General features: G+C 39.4%; 1 protein-coding gene across 3 annotated transcripts in view; it reads left to right on the forward strand.

Annotated features, from left to right (window-relative positions):
• Positions 1 to 19,222, forward strand: part of TPD52L1 (TPD52 like 1) — a 57,377-nt gene that overhangs the window by 3,108 nt on the left and 35,047 nt on the right. For all 3 annotated transcript variants that reach the window (XM_075087557.1, XM_075087558.1, XM_075087559.1), the window contains exon 2: positions 17,377 to 17,492. In XM_075087557.1, coding sequence (XP_074943658.1) covers positions 17,377 to 17,492 — 116 coding nt within the window. The remainder of the gene's footprint in view (positions 1 to 17,376; positions 17,493 to 19,222) is intronic.

Genomic DNA, 19,222 nt, shown 5'->3' on the forward strand with positions numbered 1-19,222 from the left:
AGAGCATCTTTGTTTTCTGTCCTATGTCTGTCAGTCATTTTTAAAGTGAAAAGTTGGGAAGTCTGAAGAGCAATGTTTCTCTCTGAAAGACAGGCAAATCAGAACTGTGTATTTGCCTCCCATTATACTCATTCTGCTCTAGGTCCAGATTAAGTGGCTGACCTGAGTAGTCCTGCTTTCTAGTTTAAAACTGTGAATGTCCTCTGATAATGACAATGCCGTGGATGTCTTCGTCTGTCTCTCATCTGAACAACCCATGTGACTTTTCACACTGGAGCTTTGGAAAGCAGGAGAGAGGACCGCGCAAAGGGTCAGGAGTAATTGAACCAGCCAGTGATAACCTGCATATTTGACTGCATGATGGAAGTCTCAGCTGCTGTGTTAATAAGATCACATGAAGATGAGGTCAAGTGAAAATGGTAGGGTTGTAATTTATAATAGGCTTTTTAAATATTTAACAGGAGTGCCCAGAGCTCAAGATAATTCCTCTTTCATCCTTTTTATACTAAAAGGAGAGAAAATGTATGCATGGAATAAGTTATCGGGTATATTGGATTTTAAGCAAATAAATGTCTGAAATCAAATGCAGTGCTTCTGGTTTACCCTTCTGAACCTGTACTGCTTTCAGCTTGGTGACATTTGTCACAGGACGAAATTCAGTTTGCTGAGGCTGAGAAAAGTTGAATGGTCTCATGCTACACATGAGAACTGAGAGTAGAATATAGTGAGATTTGGAAAAGAGGCGGGAGAGAGATGCCTCCTCTAAAATCTAGGGGCAGGCCTATGAGGCAGTGTAATTTTGCCAGTTTTACAACCATGAAGATATAAAATGCAGAACATGCAAAACCAAACACATCAAACTCTAAAACACATTTTTAAATTCTTGCTCTATTTTTTCTCCTGTATCTTTTTATTTTCACAGGACTGCTGGTATGAGTCCTACTTTGAGGCAGCCCAAGTATAGTCTGAGCCTGCTCTCAGTCTCTGTTCTCAAGTGCATTAGTGGAAAGATGAGTCTGCTGACGATGTTCTGATGTGCCTTGCTGACTTGTGCGGTACAGGACAGAAATGCGTGGAACTTTTGAGGTGCTTTGCTTAGGCCTTGTGGCGCCTGAAGGTCAAGGGTGTGGCATAAGCTTGGCAGATGATTGCAGATGGGCTGAAGTATGTTCTGTGTGGCTGTATTTAGAAATTTAGATATTTTTCAGTAGCTTGTTTTAGCATAATCCTGAAATTTGGGTTTAGAAAGACTGTAGTCAGCCTTTGTTTCAGAAAGTGTTTTTAAGGATAAAATTAGATCTTTCTTATTAATCAGAAAATACCGCTTGGGGTAATATATAAATACAAGGTCTGTGCAGGCTAGTTTTACCGGTTTTATTTGTATCTCCTAGAAATGCACAGTGGCATGCCGAATTTTAGAAACATAGTCTGCTGTAGTCATATCGCTGCTCTCTAAACTGGGCATTTTGGCTGCTGCATTCTCTACACCCATCGTGTACGAGAAATGGTGAGAGGGAACTGACAAATCTGGGTATCAGATATCACACTGACCTTCTCCAAAACCGTGGGCATATTAGCTGATTGATTTGGTTTTCTGGGACAGAGGTAATGCTGCTTAGCCATCTTTGAGATCCATGGATCAAAATCATATAATAGCTAACTAGGCTGTCATCATGACACTTCTGCATCCATGGCATGGATGACATGGAGTTGCAGGTGGATAACTATAAAAGACACAGTCATTTAGCAAGTGTTTGTATTGCACTTCAGCACTAAATCTCCTTTTCTTTCTCTTTTGCTCTTATTCCCTCTCTTTTTCACTGTGTAAAAAGAAGTAGAATGTCAGCAGTGAGGATCTTTCTGCAAATGCTCTTATCTGAAAGTTTTAAATAAATTCAAGAATGCGATGTACGTGAAGTGATGCTGCCTCCAGTACCATCTTATCATGATGATAAAGGTGTTACACCTATGAGTCTTCCATTTTCCCTCTCCTGCTTGGCACATTTTACCTTTTCTGTGCTTATTGGACTTAAACTCTGGATAATTAAAAAGCCTTCTAAAAGAATGTTCTTGTTAATTACTCTTGTGCAAGATTTCTTGAACTTTTTGATTCTTTCTTCCTTATTGCAGTCAAAAGGTACTGTGTTTATATTAATGGCATGGTAAAGTGAAGGATCTGCTATTGGATTCCCAGGCAGGTGAGCAAGTTCTCACTGCAAACAGTCGCATAAGATACTAGGAGTTTTGGTGTTGTCTCCGCATTAGCTGTCATTAAGTTTTCTTACATAAGGCTGATTGCTGAAAGACATCTCATTTTCGTAGCCGAAAGCCATGGCTTTTACAACAACCAAATAAGAATAATACAACAGTAAATTTTATATAGACAGTTTTACAGAAATAAGGAAAGGTCACGATTACATGTGTGTATCCTGTGGCCAGATACAACAGCTTCTTTCATTTAGCCTGTTGTTCAAGTAATGGACTTTCAGATGCTTAGGACCTACATAATCAGGGATCTAGTTTTTGGGCAATTTTTACATCTTTGCATTTCTAGTCACTGAAGGAGAATCCAGGGAGCTTGGAGAAGCAGGTAGTGGTTATAAAGATCACAAGGAGGTCTAATGTCTTGCGTCACTTCCAGAAAAGGGAAGGTAGCACTGCATCTTGAGCAGTTGGTTCCTTCTGAAGCAAGGAGGGCTGGCAGGAAGATGCTTTCTTCTGGGTTTTTTTTTGGTGGTCTTCTGGAGTTTGGTTTTTGTGAAGTTGTCCTGCTATCACCACTGACTTACCTTGGCATGCAGTTATCCCTGCTGTCCACCAAGAGCCTAGTCAGTAAAGTGTTCTAAATTAATGACAGTACTTAAAATGTGTAATGGCAAGCAGTCGCTTTTCAGTAAAGCAAAATTAGACAGTAAAGGCAAAATTAGACTTTTAATGTTTTTGTAAGATAATAGAATTTAAAGTACTTTTAACAACAACAGATCCTCAAAATGCAAACTCAAGGTTCAGATTTAGGAAAACGCAGGAACTAGTGCTCTAGTGGTGCTTTTGGCAGAGAGGGATATAAAATTACACTCTGAAAACATTTTTTTTTTTTTAATTCATGTAAGCATAAAGCGTCTATAGATACAGTGTTGGCTTTCCCAGTAAAAAGTGTTTGCACAAAATGTTTTTGTAGCAGGCAGTACAGTTTATTTTCATGTGCTTTCTTGCTGAAAGGGCTACTTCTGTTTGCTGGTCAGTGAAGTTGTTATTTGCTTTCCCAGGCCCCAAGGGACCAGATCCTGCCAAAACTGTTTCTCTTTTGAGAATCATTCTTTCTGGTTTTTTCCTTTCCATTTCTAGCATCTGATTTCTGCCTGGGTTTTGCTTTAACTTGTGCAACACCCCTCCTCTTTAGCCATCTGATATATAAGTTCTCTCTCTAATATTAATGCTACGCTTTAAAGTTGTATTTAATAATTGCCTAATAAATAAAGTTACCAATTTATAAATTGTAAGTAAAGTATGGAAAGCATGATTAAAAACTATGTAAGGTGTGAAATTAAAAGGTTGTATCATTTATATTCTGTAAGTATTTATAAATGGTGGCTGAAGAGAGCTGATGCTTTTGATGTTTGCTTCTTCAGGAAAGGGTTAGGTTTTTCTGTGTTCACCTGTTTGTTCAGATGTTGTCTTTTCACCTGTTTCCTCACCAGGAAACTGCCCTGCCGCCTGGGTGGAACTAAGGCGCCGCAGGTTAGCGGTTACAAAAAGGTTACTCAAAACCATCTTGAAGTCTTAAAATACTTTTTGCACAGTTGCCTTGGAATAATTGTTTTCATTGTGCTTTAGTAATAACTTGTCATCCTGATGTTGGCTCAGGCATTTTAGGTGCTTATTTAATTCCTCTTCCTATGCTTCGCGCTTTAATTAAAATGTTCTTAACTCCACTGAGTAGATCACAGATAGGTCACTCTAGGAAACGCTGGCAGATTTTTAGAGAATGAATCGGAATGAATGTGTTTATTTAAAATATCTCCTGAAAGCCTCAAATGCTTTATGTTCTTTCTCTGCTGGGTTGGTGCATGCTAAATTTTGATTAAAAAGTGATCAGAGATAGTTGTATTTAAACACAACCAGATTTTCCTTAGAGACAAGTAAAATGTATGTACATTACAGAGTTAGAGGGGCAATTATGCCAGGAACAGAGATTATCTTCTGCTCAAAGTATTTTAATAGGCAGATGGCAGCTATTAACTTATTATTGTGGGAGGGAGGAATCAAAGTCATAATCAGGGAGAATGATGTTTGTCATGTAATTAAACTATCCAACCAGTGCTGTTATGTGCATGTGAGAATACTGAAGAACCAAGGAAGCCATGTGGTCTTGCAAGAGTAAATCCTTTAGTCGCGTTGTGGGTCAGGTGGTACAGAAGCCGTGATAGCAAAGAAAGATGATGGTGAAGAAGGAACAATTACTTGAATAGCCTGACTGATAAAAAAAAAAAAAAAAGGCTGCTGAATAATGTCATTCATATAAACTGAATCACAATGCAGTTTTGAAGATTTAAATAAGGTCTTTGCAGAGTTAAATAACAGATATTGCCGGGAAACTGGAAGTCAAATACTGCAGGTAGAGGAAAAACATGTCTTCTCTTGTGGTTTTAAATTGCTTCAAAATAGCGAAGCACAGATAATAAGCAATGTAGATGAAGTCTGCATTAAGCACAAAGAATAAAGAAGAGCATGTAATGATAATGGTTTGTACCTATTTGAGAGGAGTTTAAATGTGGGAACTAGATTTAGGCCTAGATCCAGAATTAGAAGGCTGCTCAGTTGTGTCCAGGTCTGTGTAGAAGTATGGAGCATGAACATGTCCTGGAAGGGAAGCAGCAGTATTCTGGTCATGGTTACGTGCTTTACGTGGGAATCAAGGGCAAGGGAAGGGTAAGAGGGAATAAGATTTTAGCAATTAAGTTGAGTAGGGATGAAGATGTGAATGGAAGTTATTAGCAGAGATGCAAGCTTTGGGAATACTAGTTTATTTCGGAAATGTACGATGTGTCATGTCCATCCTGCAACAACATCCTCAGAAAATCTTCCATAAGGTAGTAGAAGAGCAAAGAGAAGACAAGGACTGTCTTGTGCTCTCTTTCTAGACCTTCCTAAGGTACTGAAGTTACAATAGGCATGATAACAGACTGGGTGATCGGTATGGAGTAGGGTAGAGGATTGGGTGATGTTCTTACCCCTGAGTGTGACCCAATACAACCTCGAGGTGGTAGCAACTCGTGCCACGTGCCTAAACCCTTACCTTCTCTTACCAGTTGGCCTGCTATTACCTGTATCCAGAGCAGCTGTCAGAAAAACTGACCTTCTGTGGTTCAGGGCTTATCTTCCCTGTTGATCTTCAAGGAGGAAAAAAACACTCTGTTGGTGACGGCTGCCATTTTGGCTGGTATTTGGGGGTAAATCAGGGACCTCAAAGACTGAGCCAGTACAGTGTGACTGGAAGTGCCAGTCTTTGTCTCCTGGTCTGATAAAGAGCTGACCATCCTGCGATAGGGTCATTTGTGTAACTCAGGCCAACTGCAGAAGCTGTCTTCAAACCCTACCCAACAGAAGGAAAGGCCAAGAAACTTGTTTCTATGGGAACTTCATGGATATCCAGGGCCCTAAACCCCAGATGTCTCCACCCACAGCCTCACCAAGCAAACACATTTCTTTGTAATGGCGTGCTACAAAACACTGAGTGGGCAAAGCCACAAAATTAATGATGCCAAAAACTCTGAAGGCCTTAACATGGAGCTTAACATTAAGAGCAGAATAAGAAATACTTCACAGTTCAGGGTGCTGGCAAAAAAAAACCTGGAGGAAAAGCAAATGAAACTTAAAGTTGAACAGGCCTGGCTAGATGGTGCTATTCTGATTGAGAAGTATTTTGTGTGGCCTGTGCCCAGAGAATTAGTGTAACACTAACTCCAAATTCCAGGTTTATCAGAGCAGCCCTCTGCAGCAGTGGCTGCCCAGCTGCAAGGCAGCGCATTTGCAAGAGGCAAATTAGGCACAAATTAGAGCTGCTTTTCAATATATTTGGAGTATGTGTTTTAACAAATAAAAATTTGTTTTATCTTAAGCAAAGGGCCTGTGCAAGGGAATACATGGCCTTTGTCTCTGGTAAAATGGATTGTTTTCAAATAATATTAATAGAAATGAGCTTTATTTTTATTGGTTTTAAATGGGAATGCAATTGTATTGCAGGTAGGTGTATCCAGGAGTAGGTCAAGTTTGTTCAGGGAAGCCTGGAGGGGGTCTACACTGTCAGATAACCTGCCTTAGGAAGGCAAAAGTGCGCTGGTGCAAAGTAGCTAGTCTTAATTACAAAGGGTTAAGGGGTATTGCAAACTGAAGCAGGTAGTGCTTAGAAGTTGAGAGGGAGGACACAAGACCTTAAGCCTGTGCTGAAGTCAGTCTTGCAAGGAGATGCCTGCTCTGAGGAGCATGTTAATACAGTGCCTCTTCTTGGTGGCCATGAGCTCTTGCATAGTCTACCGTAAACACTTAAGAAAAACTCTGGGGACAGGAACTGTGCCTTTATCCCAACCTAGTGAGTGGTTTAATGTTATTGCCAACCAGTATGCAGAAAGACAGCCCTGGTCCCTAAAAACTGTAATCTTTACTCTCCCAATGTGAGAGATAGAGCAGATGTAGGGGAGGATAATTTGTCCCTTCTCTCTCAGCATTCCTAAATGTGTATTTTAGTATATGCAACAATGCTGAGATATTTAATCTGTATTAAAGCAATGGGAAAGCGATGGGAATAATGAATTTGAGCCTGAAGAGAATACATAATCTGTTGTGTGCCCAGTTTTAATTGTTTCCTGTGTATTTCCCCTAGTAAATTTTCAAGATCAAAAGTGACGCATCTGCCTTGCGTGTTGAAATAGTTGGAGGGGGATGTGGGGAAAGCAAAGCAACCTGCTGGCTGCAGCAAGATTTTGCTCATTTTTAAATTAGATTTATAAAGGTCTTGTTGTTATGTGTTTTGTGATCTGAGGGGTACAAATTATAGCTACTTGAAGAATTTATTTTTCAATTAAAAATATAATTTTATCACTTCTTGTAGCACAGATACTTCATTAAAGTTAATTGAGGAGGCTTGTGAGTGTGAGTTTAACTATACTGTAGTTAGATTGCTATCTAGTGATATTCTTTTGCACCTGGCTTTAGAAAAGTACAATAAACCAACCCTTTCTTAGGAAAGAAAGGTTATTAAATCCTGCAATTAACTCTCAGTGATTTTGATTCAGTGAAGCAGATGTGTGAGCTTAATTATAGAATTGATGGGATCGCTGTCACTTCTACCAGCTGAGGATGGGACCCAAGGTGCCTGTCTATTCTCAGATTAGACAAATGTACCTTCATGTATTTTTAGTGTGAAAGGGTGGGTTTAAGAAGTTTGACTGACAACTTCCACCTCTGACTGTCGGCATTGCCATGTCACAGCTCTTATCTTCCCCTACATTGCTTTTTTTCTAGTCTGATTATATATGCTTTATTCCTTCATTTGTTTTATGCAGGCTGGTACAGTTTCTAGAGTACCTTATTTGTAGAGAACGAGTCCCTTTTGTGACTAAGTGTCATCCACTTTCTCATGCCCTATTATTCCATCGTGACTTCATCTTTTTTCTTTTTTTTTTTTTCTGTTCTGCCTGAAGAAAGAAAAAGAGATTATAACCCTTCCACTTGTGGCATCTTTTTCTTACCCTTGACCTCACAGAAAGTTGTGTAGAATGATCAATAGAAAGCACAGTAAGTGGTACAATACTGTCATTACTTTCGGTATTGACATAATAGAAAGAATAGACAGAAAGAATGCTGTCTTTAAACTGTACAAAGCAATTGTTGTGAAATGTATTTCCATAGCTACAGCTTAGAAAGCAATGTTGCCCTTGTCTTCCCCAGGCAGGCAGGATTATTATTTTATACAAAGAGAGCTAGCTATCGGATCCAGTTAATAAAATCATGCCTGCCAAGCATTTCTGGACATTTCAGGTAATTATTTTGCTTGGAAGATCAGTTCTCAGGTTGATCCTTGGTACCTACTTTTAGTAAGTGATATAATTTTGTTTTTTTTACCACAATTGTTATTCTCGCTTTTACCCATCGCACTTCTGTCTTTGGGATGATTATCAAAATCCTTACCAAAGTGTATGGCTTATTAGTGCAGTGGTCAAGCTGTGGAATCTGTTTTCTGCCAGTTGTTTGTGTGTAGATTGTCTTTCTTCACTGGCATAGATTGGCAGCTGTGTCAATGGCTTCTGGGGGAAAAATAAGAGACACATCCTCAGTGTATGATTAATTTATTTTTGTTTTACTAAAACAGAGAAAAGAATTAGCACAATACAACTGGCTGTTTATCCAGGAGCTTCAAATAAAATTGTCCCGTTTTTTGGAAACCTGACAATCTATGTCATAGCTACGGATAGATTTATTAATGCCTTGTTTTGCAGGGCTTAAGAGATGGAATGGAAAGCCTTGGTAAGGTCTGTAATGAGCTGCTCCAGGACAACTGGGGACACTTAATCTGAGATGGTAGACTGTGTCCTAGAGCTCTTGAATGCCCAAAAGCCATACTCCCTCCCTCTCCTTGACACCACTGCTGACCCAAAGCCCAGGGGAGAGGAAATGCGAAGACACTTGCCCATCCATATCTCTCTTACAAGAGAGCATACTCTGAGGAAGAGGAAGATTGAGCTCCCATGGTCACAGGAAGTAGAATCTACAATTGTGTTTAATATTTACATTCTTGATCTATATGACCTGTGTGTCTAGAGTTCTTCCCATTCTCTGAACCAAGATGAACCCAGCCTCTAGTCTTATTTTCCAATCTTAGATTCAGAGTCAACCTTCCTCTATTCCAAGTCCTCTAGGAGAAAGGCAGGCTGTACAGTAATTTCTAGGCTCAAGAAATTCAGGCCTGACCACAGCTAGAACCAAACACAGAAGGGAAGATCTTCCTTCAGGTAGTTTGTTTTCTAGGTGGATCCTCCCATAGTAACTTTGGAATGGAAAAAATGGTACTGGAAATCCTTGCAATTTTAAATAGTTTTTCTGATCAATTTAGTTATTTACTGTAAATGCTTCTAGTCCCCTTTTTTCCTCCTTAATCTCTATATCTGGCATTAAGACTACATTATAAAGAAGATCAAAGACACTAATGCAATGTCTGGACAGTTTCTTTGTTCTACTTACCATTTCATCCCTTTGAAGACTTAATTGCAATTTAAATTTGTAAACAAGAGTTTTCCAATTTTAAATAAGAAACAGTTCTTTGCTGTTTCTGTTATGCTTGCTATGTTCTTAGCTTCAATATAACGACATGGCAAAAGAAGCTGTAACGTGATTTTGTTTACTAGAAGGGTTATACAATTAGAAGATATTTTCTCACTATTTGACATGAATATTAGATAACAAGGTAGGCATGTTATTTTTAACTGATTGAGCAACAAAAAATTAGAGCAGTAAAAGGGCTTCAATTCGTAACAGTTTTGTTAGCATAAAAGTTCATCTATATATTTCCCTAAAATAAATGTCAGACAATGTACATGAGCAAAAATTTGGCATTTTTGCCTTTAATTTTGCTGTCATTGTGGTTAATTCAACAGACATCACTGCTAATAACGTGGGGTGGGGTTTTCTTTGGTTTTCTTTTTTAACAAGGTCAACATACAAAAATTAGCCTGATATGTAATACTCTAGAACATGAGCCTGAGATGAATATGGAGAAGATACACAAAAAGTACCAATTAAAACACCTTCATCCAGTTAATATTCAGATACCTGAATGAGTCTAAAAATCTGTCTTGGATTTTATCATTGTATTCTTTGGTTAATTTAAATTTTGTGGAATAGTTACAGATCCTGTAGTTTTTAAGTGGTTTATTTAATTGTCATCCCTACAGTTCTCATAGGAAACATGCACGGGTACAGACCAATGCTCAGTTTCTTGCATTTAATCAGATTTAACAACAGACTGTAAAACTAGTTACTAGTCTCAGCCACAACTTTCCATGAGAAAACTCAAAAATGCCCATGAAGTGTTTCAGTATGCTGTAGCTCCCTGTACAGTTGTTCTATTATCTTGTTGTATGAATCTGTCAGAAGATCACGTTAAATGTGTTCCCCCATCTATCCACCCCCTACTTTTTTGTTATAAATATCCTGATATGAAGGGTTGTTCACTCAATTGTTTTGAGTTGGATTCTTCTGTATGACTTGCAGTTCCTGATTATTGATAATCCCATACTTTTCATATTGCCTGTGTATTTTATCTAATTATGTGTGACAGTAAGTACTAAAACTTTCTTTAAAGTAAAAGCCAAACAGCTCTCTGTGTTGATTTCTACCTACTATATGCTTTCCCATACTTCATGGGTTTTTTGATTTGTGTTTTTTTTTTTCTTTTGAAGTAACATATGTCCAGACAATTGCTAGTCTGCCTGTTTGTGGAGGTTAAATGAGTTACACATGAGTATATTCTTAGTGTAATTTGTTGTAGGAATGTAAGATTGTATGAGACCATAGGGACCTTCAGATCTTGTTCCCAGCAATCTTAGGCCACAAGAAGAGGGGCCATCTGGAAGAGATAATGAGGGAGGTGGGCTGGGTCTTGCATCTGTCTCTGGGCGGAGTCCTGTGATGGCACATCCCAGTGTTTAGTCTTGATTGAGCTTTGTTGCAACTGGAAGAGTGGAGAGAAGGGAACAGGCAATGACTCATCAGCTAACCATGGAGTATAAGGGGTGGGAAGTTCATGGAATAGTTTCCAAGATGGCTTCTGCTGCATTGATGCCTCTTTTTGGAAGAGAATTGCGGAGCACCAAGTACAGCAACCGAAATTAAATTTGGGATAACCAGGATTGACTTCATCTGGGTAAAATGGAGGCAGAGAAGAAAATAGATGCTAGTAAGTGGTGTTGTGTGGGCTCTGTCCTCACGTCCTGCCTGTTAATGGCCTGCTTGAATGAAACTTAGGAAACCTCTACTTCAGACGAATACATGGAAGTCAATGCCTAAAATATCATGCTGTTAGTAAAGGACAAAAGAGATACAGGACATCACCAATGCAATGGCTTCTTGTGGTGGCTGGTAATCTATTGGATGAAGTTCCTAATCCATTCTGGGAATCTTGCAACACCTATGCTACAAAGTGAAGCAGAAGCTAATCACCCACTCAGCAGCTAAATTGCTATTCTAAATGGGTGTAAAGTTAATTTCCAATTCTATACCTTTATATTGGTGTAATTCTGAAATCATAGCAGCTGTGCATCTGAACAATCTTAATAATCATTACAATTCCAATTTTTTTCAAATTTTGTCTACATATAGAAATAAGGCATGATCTTCAGTGTTTCTGAGAAGAGTGGGGAAAGGGAGCAGGGAATACAGCTTGAATGTGACTCATCCATGAAGAAGCACATACATGCTAGTCAGGAAAAGGAGAAGCACTGGGAACCTAAGACTTTTGGTTTTTTTTTCTCCTTTTTTTCTGCTGCCGAATGTCCATCAAGATTTTATGTTAACCTTGAAAACATCTCAGCTACTTGAACTCTCTTCCCAAAGTGACCAAACCTTCCATGGCTCATAGCTAATACTTGTGCATCTTCAGGCAAAAAATACTGCCTCTCCCAGACCAACTAGCTGTGTGTTGTCAGGTTACGTAGCTGGGCAGGAGAGGAAAATGCCTGTCCAGGATTTTGAGACCGTATGAAAGGAATACTTACAGGTGGCTTATATGACATACCTTGAAGTGCTCTGGAGGGTGCTAGGCTGCTCCTTGGAAACCTGCCCTTAAGAATGGCTACATCATTGTCAGGGACTCACAGAACTCCCCTCGGTCTGGAGACCCTCGTTTTAAGTGTGTGAGATGACAGTAGCTAGAGAAAGAAAGCAGTAACTGCAAGAAATGCTGTGCTGTCTTTGCAGCATAGCACAATGCAGATACCCAGAAGCTCTGAGCAACTGGTATTCCTGTGATCCAAAGCAGAGGTCCTAGCTCAAGGCTCCAGAGCAGTATGTTATGTTATCAGCGTGCCTAAGCTGGTAAGCTGTGCAACATGGCATGGCTAACTAGCAGAGGACAAGTTTGTACTGATGCAGCTGTAGTCTGAGTTTGAGCCGGTGGATGCTGACCTATATTGTGCTCCATTTCAAATATAATAGCATCCTAATTGTAATCCCTTTGCTTCTTGTTGCTGCTTTAGCAATGCCGTTGACTATGTAGAATGTGACTTTGATTTAGCAGGCTTAAAGCATCATTCTGTATTGGTCTGGGGAGTATCAGATATCTTGCAGTTCTAGAATTACTGTGGGTCTCAGTGCAGTGAAGTCAGTTAAATTTATTAATCGGGGTAGGAACCCTAGCAAAGTAGGTTCTTTTAGCGTCTTTACTTTTGTGAGCATGCAGTTAAAACTGCTTTAGCTCCCTGCACATAAAACCTGTTGGTAATTTGGCAGTAATGGTTCTGACCAGGCATATATATGTCACTTAATATGGAAAACTGATTTAGCCATCGGGAAATGTTTCAGTTTGAAATTTTATGCTCCCTATATTTTGTCAGAAGGAGCCTTGACTGGGAGCTAGTAAGTAATAAATGTTTCCTCAGTCCTATAAGTTAGGAGAAAGAATAACTAATTTTACAGCTTCCCCATACTTTCAGCAAGCTACTGGGAAAACAGAGCCTTGAAATGTTACCTGACCAGATTCGCAACTTCACAACAAGCTTCTTTTAATAAGCAGCTAATGACCATTTGAATACTATTATTTAAGATAGCCTAAATTTAAATGAAAAGATGGGTGTTTTGTAGAGATCAGCAAACGGAAATCAAGGTGCACAGTAATAGCTATCATATTCTAATGTTGCAGGAAAGATTTGCCTTGGACATCTGGTCTGTATTTTAGTTTCTGCGAGAAGTTACCCATTATTTATACAACTATAGATAGATCATGACTATGTATAGATATATAATTATCTATATAGATATATTTAATTCCAGGTGAATTGGAACCAGTTAAGTTCCTTCTACCCCCAAAGAAAGAAGTGCGAAACTAACATGAAGAGCTGTGTTACCGGCTCAGCTGCAGCAACTGTATGTATAAACTGAATGTCTGCACATGCACACGGACAATTGTCTGCATTGCTAAAGTGCAGGTTTCTTTTTTTTCTGGGTGAAGTACATAATTGTTGGAAATGAATGCACATGACGAAGTATAAAAATGAGGTGTTATCTTAAAATTCTGGCTTTTAGAGGCCTATATCTGACACTTTTCGATATAGTATAGAAAAATACTTAGATTATAGGACTTGGCTCTAACATTTTAGCTGAATCAACTCATCCGTGTATGTGTTCATGAATTGTTAGATTATGTGTTTAACAAAATATACAGCTAGGTGAAACACACTAAACAGGATCCTACCTTGTTCCTTAATTCTTAAAGAATTACTCCTGTGGTTATTCAAGAGATATCAGCAGTCCCACTGAGCTCTTGTATTCTATTATACTTCTGTAGTCGGTGCATCTATAACCAATGTCTGAAAGGAATATTTCTCAGGCTGACTAGTTGAAAGGACCCTGCAGGGGAGGCTGAGAAGCAGCTGTGCTTCCTGCATGGAGTAGAAGGTGGGAGAATATTTTGGGGTCAGCAATGCTAGCACGAGGAGCTGTTTTACTACCAAAATCATTACCAGTTCTTATATATATTGGTGTGAATTTGCTGCAGGTTCTTTTTTTCCTTAGAGGCTGCAAAACTAACAAGTTGTCTTATTAGAAGGAAAATGTCAATAGCTGAATTTCCTATGGTTTTGTGTCTTGTGGTTGGCTGACTTCCTTGAATCAAGTTAATACAGTAGTTCCTCCTGAGGCTGTGCTGAGCTCCTGGGTAAGGTGCTGTAGGAACCTCACAGAAGGTGTGCTTTTGTGGGATGGGTGCTGTGGTGCTCAGACTTACAAGCTTGGACATTTTTTTCCTGTTGTAAGCAGTTTTTATGAATGACCCTTCTTCTCCATTTGGTTTCTCTGATATCTCATCTAAGGATGGGCTCATCTAGTATTCTCTCTGTCTGTGAAATCACTTTAAATCTTCTCTACCAATGGACTGTTTTCATTAAACTTGTTTTAAGAGACGTCTAACTCTGTTTGAAATCTAATACAGGGCTCGGTGGTTATTAGAGGGGAAATAGGGATAGGCACATAAATTAAAAAAAAAATTATGAAGAACAAAGGATTGGGAACCTTGCCTGCATACTTTGCTGTGCAGTTGCTTGAAACTGTGGATGCTAAATTCTGTGTCCCCTTAATTTACATCCTAGAGTTCTAGGTTTACATTCTCAATAGGTGGAAAGATTTGAGATCTGCCTCAGGAAGTCTGTTTTCTTCCTGATGTGTTCAGTTTTTTATTCCTCCCTTTCCTAAGCTGAAGACTAAGACAGGTAAATTAGAGAAATGGTCTGTGAGGGTAGCCCCAAACACTGGTGAAGAGATCTTTTCAGGTTAGATTCAAGAAATGAGTTTCTGTTGCCGAAGTGGGGAAAGAGACTGAGAAGTTCAGATGATGTAGCACTAGAAGTGAAGCATACTAGCTATGCTGATAGACCTAGCCCAGGACTGAAGTGGTCAGCTGTAAGTGGTGAGAGGATACCAGTGAAGCTGTTTTCAACAAAGCAGAATGGCAGCAGAAAGTGAAGTCCAGGACTGAGAGCTACTAAGTGTGTCTGGAAGAAACAAGGATCATGAGGAAAAGGCAGAGATTGGGAACACCAAGGGAAGAGTGGGAGACTACATTGCTTGTGATAGTGCTCATCTGAGGAAGTTCAGAAGTGAGACTGAAAGAAGACTGCAAGCCATGGTATGGTAGAACTGTGAGGTGACTGAAGCGAAGCGTTTGTGGAGGGACAGCGACCATAGAATCATAGAATTGTTAAGGTTGGAAAAGACCCTTAAGATCATCGAGTCCAGCCGCTAACCTATCACTGCCAAGTCCACCAGTAGACCATATCCTCAAGCACCACGTCTACCTTTCTTTTAAATACCTGCAGGGATGGAGACTCAACCACCTCCCTGGGCAGCCTGTTCCAATGCTTGACGACTCTTTCAGTGAAGAAGTTCTCCCTAATATGCAACCTAAACTTCCCCTGGCGCAGCTTGAGGGGAAGACTCTGTTACTGGCTTGAGCAAGAAGGTGGAGACTGATGGGCTAGACTAGATTTTAGAGGACTTGGACAAGAAGCAAGAGATACGAATTGGGACTGGCAGTGGATGAGGTTGCAGAGGATCATGGAGAAGATTGATGTACATGTGCTGTTTTGGAATGGGTTGTAACTTCAGCTCAATCTTGAAGTTTGAACTTGACCATTGGGTCTAGTTAAGTGTTACTCAGTCATCTTTGGTTATTTTGGCCCATGTTGGCTTCCATATCTAACCATTGTCCAGCAACTCACGCCTCTTTACCTAGCTAATCCCAAATGAGTGCTGTCCCCTGAGCACAGATCTGCCTTCTTTTTAGCTCCAGGATTGCCTCATTTCACATCTACCCCAAGACTTCCTTTAAGAGTTTTCAGCCTTAACCCTGTTGCCCCTGAGATTCTTCCCAGAGTTTCCAAGACCTGCCTTGTACTGCTGCTCCTCTGTCCATGAAAAAAATACTGCTTTCAAGATCGTGGGGACTAAGTTTAGCCTGATTCCCATAGCAACACTATTAGCCCTCAAATACCGAACAACAACTGTGTTTAGGGATGGAGGGGTGTTAATAAAGGTGTTTTGGTAGTATTCCATCTGAATAAATGTACTCTTCTTTTGTTGTGATTTCAGCAATCTAGGTTTTCCTGGCAAGCTGCTTTTTGGGTAATAGCTAAGGTATCAACTACTTTAATATGCCTTCATGTTTTTAAAAGGTTTTGTGCTTAAGGGTGTTGCTTTATACTCCCACATATGGTGTGAGGCAAGGGTTCAGCACCTGTGTTGCTGCTCTTTATCTTACCGTTCAAGTTGTAATTAACAAGGCTGAGTTCACCACATTGTGCTCTGCAGTGAAGTCAATGGTTTGGATCAAATCAGTTCTGTTCAGTTAAATAGGTGGAAATCCAGGTACACTGGGGCACTCTAGGTGGAAGAAATGATAAAAAGCTGGAGGGAGCTTTGCTTTCTGTATGAAAAATATTAAGTACTCAGTTTCAAGATGTTGAATACTCCAGACTTGCTGCTTGTAACCTCTATTCCCTACTGCCAAAATTCACCATAAATTCTAATCTCTATGTCACAGAGTATACAGGCCTCTGTGGACCTGGGAAAGAAGTTGTTCTATTCTGTATTAATCAGTATACAGATGTCAAGAGTCAGCTGAGATGGCTGATTACCCCACTAAAGAACTGAAATACAGGGAAAAGTGTTGTCCCAGATGTAGCCTGGAGGAGAATTTTCTTCCACAACAGAAACAGATTGAAAGCTTTAAAACAAGTTCCAAAGGAGCAAGAATGTTTTCTGTTATGTCATGTTTTGCATTGTTTTGTTTGCAGACAATGAAGAAAGAGAGGCTATTAATGGCTGGAGCCCCAGCAATCATTATTCTCTTTACTGAGTGATTGGGAGATAGGTTATATTTTGTTTCCTCTGTATATATTATACCAGGCAGGCCCAGGTCTCGCAAAAATTTATGTATATGCTTATCTTGGTTATCATACATATTGATCCTGATCTTGGACATGCAGAAGAAGAAAGTAACTGGAGGCCCAGTATACTTGTTCACCCTTCACAGGTTTAGACTGAGCAATCAAGGTATGCTTCTCTCTAATATTTAGAAAATTTAAACAGTAGATATGGTATTTGCTTCTGCAAACTCTGTACATCCATAAGGTTCTCAAAGTGCTGCAATCAGAGGTACTTTTAAAGCAAATTTGGCTCAGTTATGTACTTCCAATTTGCTCAGTGTAATATTCACTATTCACATTGGTGATCCACATTAACCAGCTTTCTTATTTTGAAGAAAAAGCTTTCCTTTTTCCTTGTCTTCTGTATTGTTAAAAGCAAGGAAGTGCCTTGTCAGGGACTAGTGGGGTCCAAGGTGATTGCTTTCTGGAATGAGTGGTGCTTTCACATATTACATTGCTTCTGTGCAGACATTACCATCTGAAATTTCCAATAGCTTTTCAGAAGCAAAGAGGAGCAGAATCGAAATGACCTTTTGCAGGAGAAGGTTGTTTTGCTTTTCTTTGATTTCTTTTTTTTTCCCCCCTAGTATATGAATATTATTTCATTCTTAGATTTTAGGGGGAGGTCAGTGTCATAGCTGAAATAATTGTTAATAGTTGTCTTGACCTTTTAACTCTTTACTTTAAGGCCTGCTGGAAACCCAGTCTTTCAGTGAAGCAGATGAAGATGTGGTCACTGATGTTGATTTCACCAATATGATTTCTGAAGAAGAAAAAGAAGAGTTAAAGATTGAGCTAGCCAAGGTAATGATTTTGAATTTCTGTGAGTGTTACTGTTTCGCCTTCCTTAAACTGGAAGATATTAATTGTAGGATGAAGTACACATCATAAAGGTATGTTCTTCCTTTTTAATAAAATTATTCTAGGCTACAATAATGTGAAGCTATTAATTTCCTTAGATAGTTTTTGAAGATAAAATATCTTTTCCTCAATAACTGTAGAGAGAAAGTTAAACATACCTTACCATTTTCGGCAAGACGTGCCTTTATAAATAAACTTTCCTTTATAAAGAATGAAAGGTGTTCTTATTAGATCTCTGGTATTGTTACAGTGGTTGTGACACCTGATGGATAAGGTGCTTTATGTGGTGCTCAGAGGAAAAGCTAATGTTGATGGTTACAGAGGAGACTGATGGTGATGAGCACAGTAATTTCACCATGTTTTTGTTTCCTTTGGCACTGATGTGCAAGTAAAATGAGTAACTCTTACAGGAACTTAGAACAGTAATTTGAATTAACAGAGGTCAGTCTGACGCTTCAGAATAATAGCAGAAAATTGTAGCCTGAAAACTTTATGTAAGGCCAGAAGCTTGTTAGCAGAACAGATTTTGTTGGATTTTTTTTTTTTTTTTTTCCCTCCTCCTCCCTTGGTGTGAGGAGCATGGTACATGACGGGGGCTGAGGTTTTGAGCTATCTTGCTCACTGCTGTCAGTTGTCCTTCCATTATGCTCATCAAACTAGTCATTTACTCCTTGCTGTCTCCCCCACACCCATACCTTCACAAAAGCAGCTACCTGGTTTGATCTACAAGCTTTCTAGCTGATGCACAGGTTCTAAGTTCAGCTCTGTGTGTTACTGCATGTTTATTCCCAGTTTGAGGAAAGATGTGAGTACATTTTCCTGCAAAGTTATGGCTAATTTTCCCTGATGTCTCTGGGTGCTGTTCACCGAAGGAAAAACTGATGAATCAACAAGTACTCAGCCTGGAGGTATAAAAGTTGAGCTATATGATTTGGTGCAGATGTGAAGTACCTGTTATTTTTTGTGCTATGTTATTCTGTTCACAGTTACAACTACCTTCTTTAAAAGGCTACCATAGTAAGGTGCTCACATTTCCTTACAAATACTTTGTGTTTTAGTATACATGTTAGAATACTCAGAATTTTGAAAAGGGGTAATAATCCAATAATAATCACTAGCTTACTAAATACAATAGCTAATCAAAATTTAAGAGTCCCCTGGATTGGCTTCATTGAGACACAATTTTTCTGTATGTTGCCTGTAACTTTCTTTGTATCTTCTGACATAAAAAGGAGTATGTGAAAGAACGGTATACAGAAGATGCAGTCTTGTGGTTTGATTTTGTTTTTTTTCCTGAAAGCCAGTGAAATGAGGAAAAGATTATTTTCTTCCTCACAAAGTGAACTTCCTTCTGTTATCAAGTACCCCATCATAGCTCCTCTTCCCGCTAGTGGTATAGCTGATCTTTCCTTATTACATTTTTTGTCTGTTACGTGTTTTCCAGCTTTTCTTACAGGATATAGCTATGCAGAGAGTTGATGCTCAATTCTAGCACAGGCAGGCAGATGCATGCTGCAGGCTGGCTGCCACGGTGGTACCTGTGGTGGTGAAGTGAGCCTGCCCTGAGGACCCAGGGTGTTTCTGAGCCGTGGTTCCACAATGTGAGAGGTTTTGTGGCACTGCCCTTTCAAACTTTCTACCCCTACTATGTTCACCTGCGTGCATCCTGGCTG

The sequence above is a fragment of the Phalacrocorax aristotelis genome, chromosome 3, assembly GCF_949628215.1.
Source record: "Phalacrocorax aristotelis chromosome 3, bGulAri2.1, whole genome shotgun sequence".
NCBI lineage: Eukaryota > Metazoa > Chordata > Aves > Suliformes > Phalacrocoracidae > Phalacrocorax > Phalacrocorax aristotelis.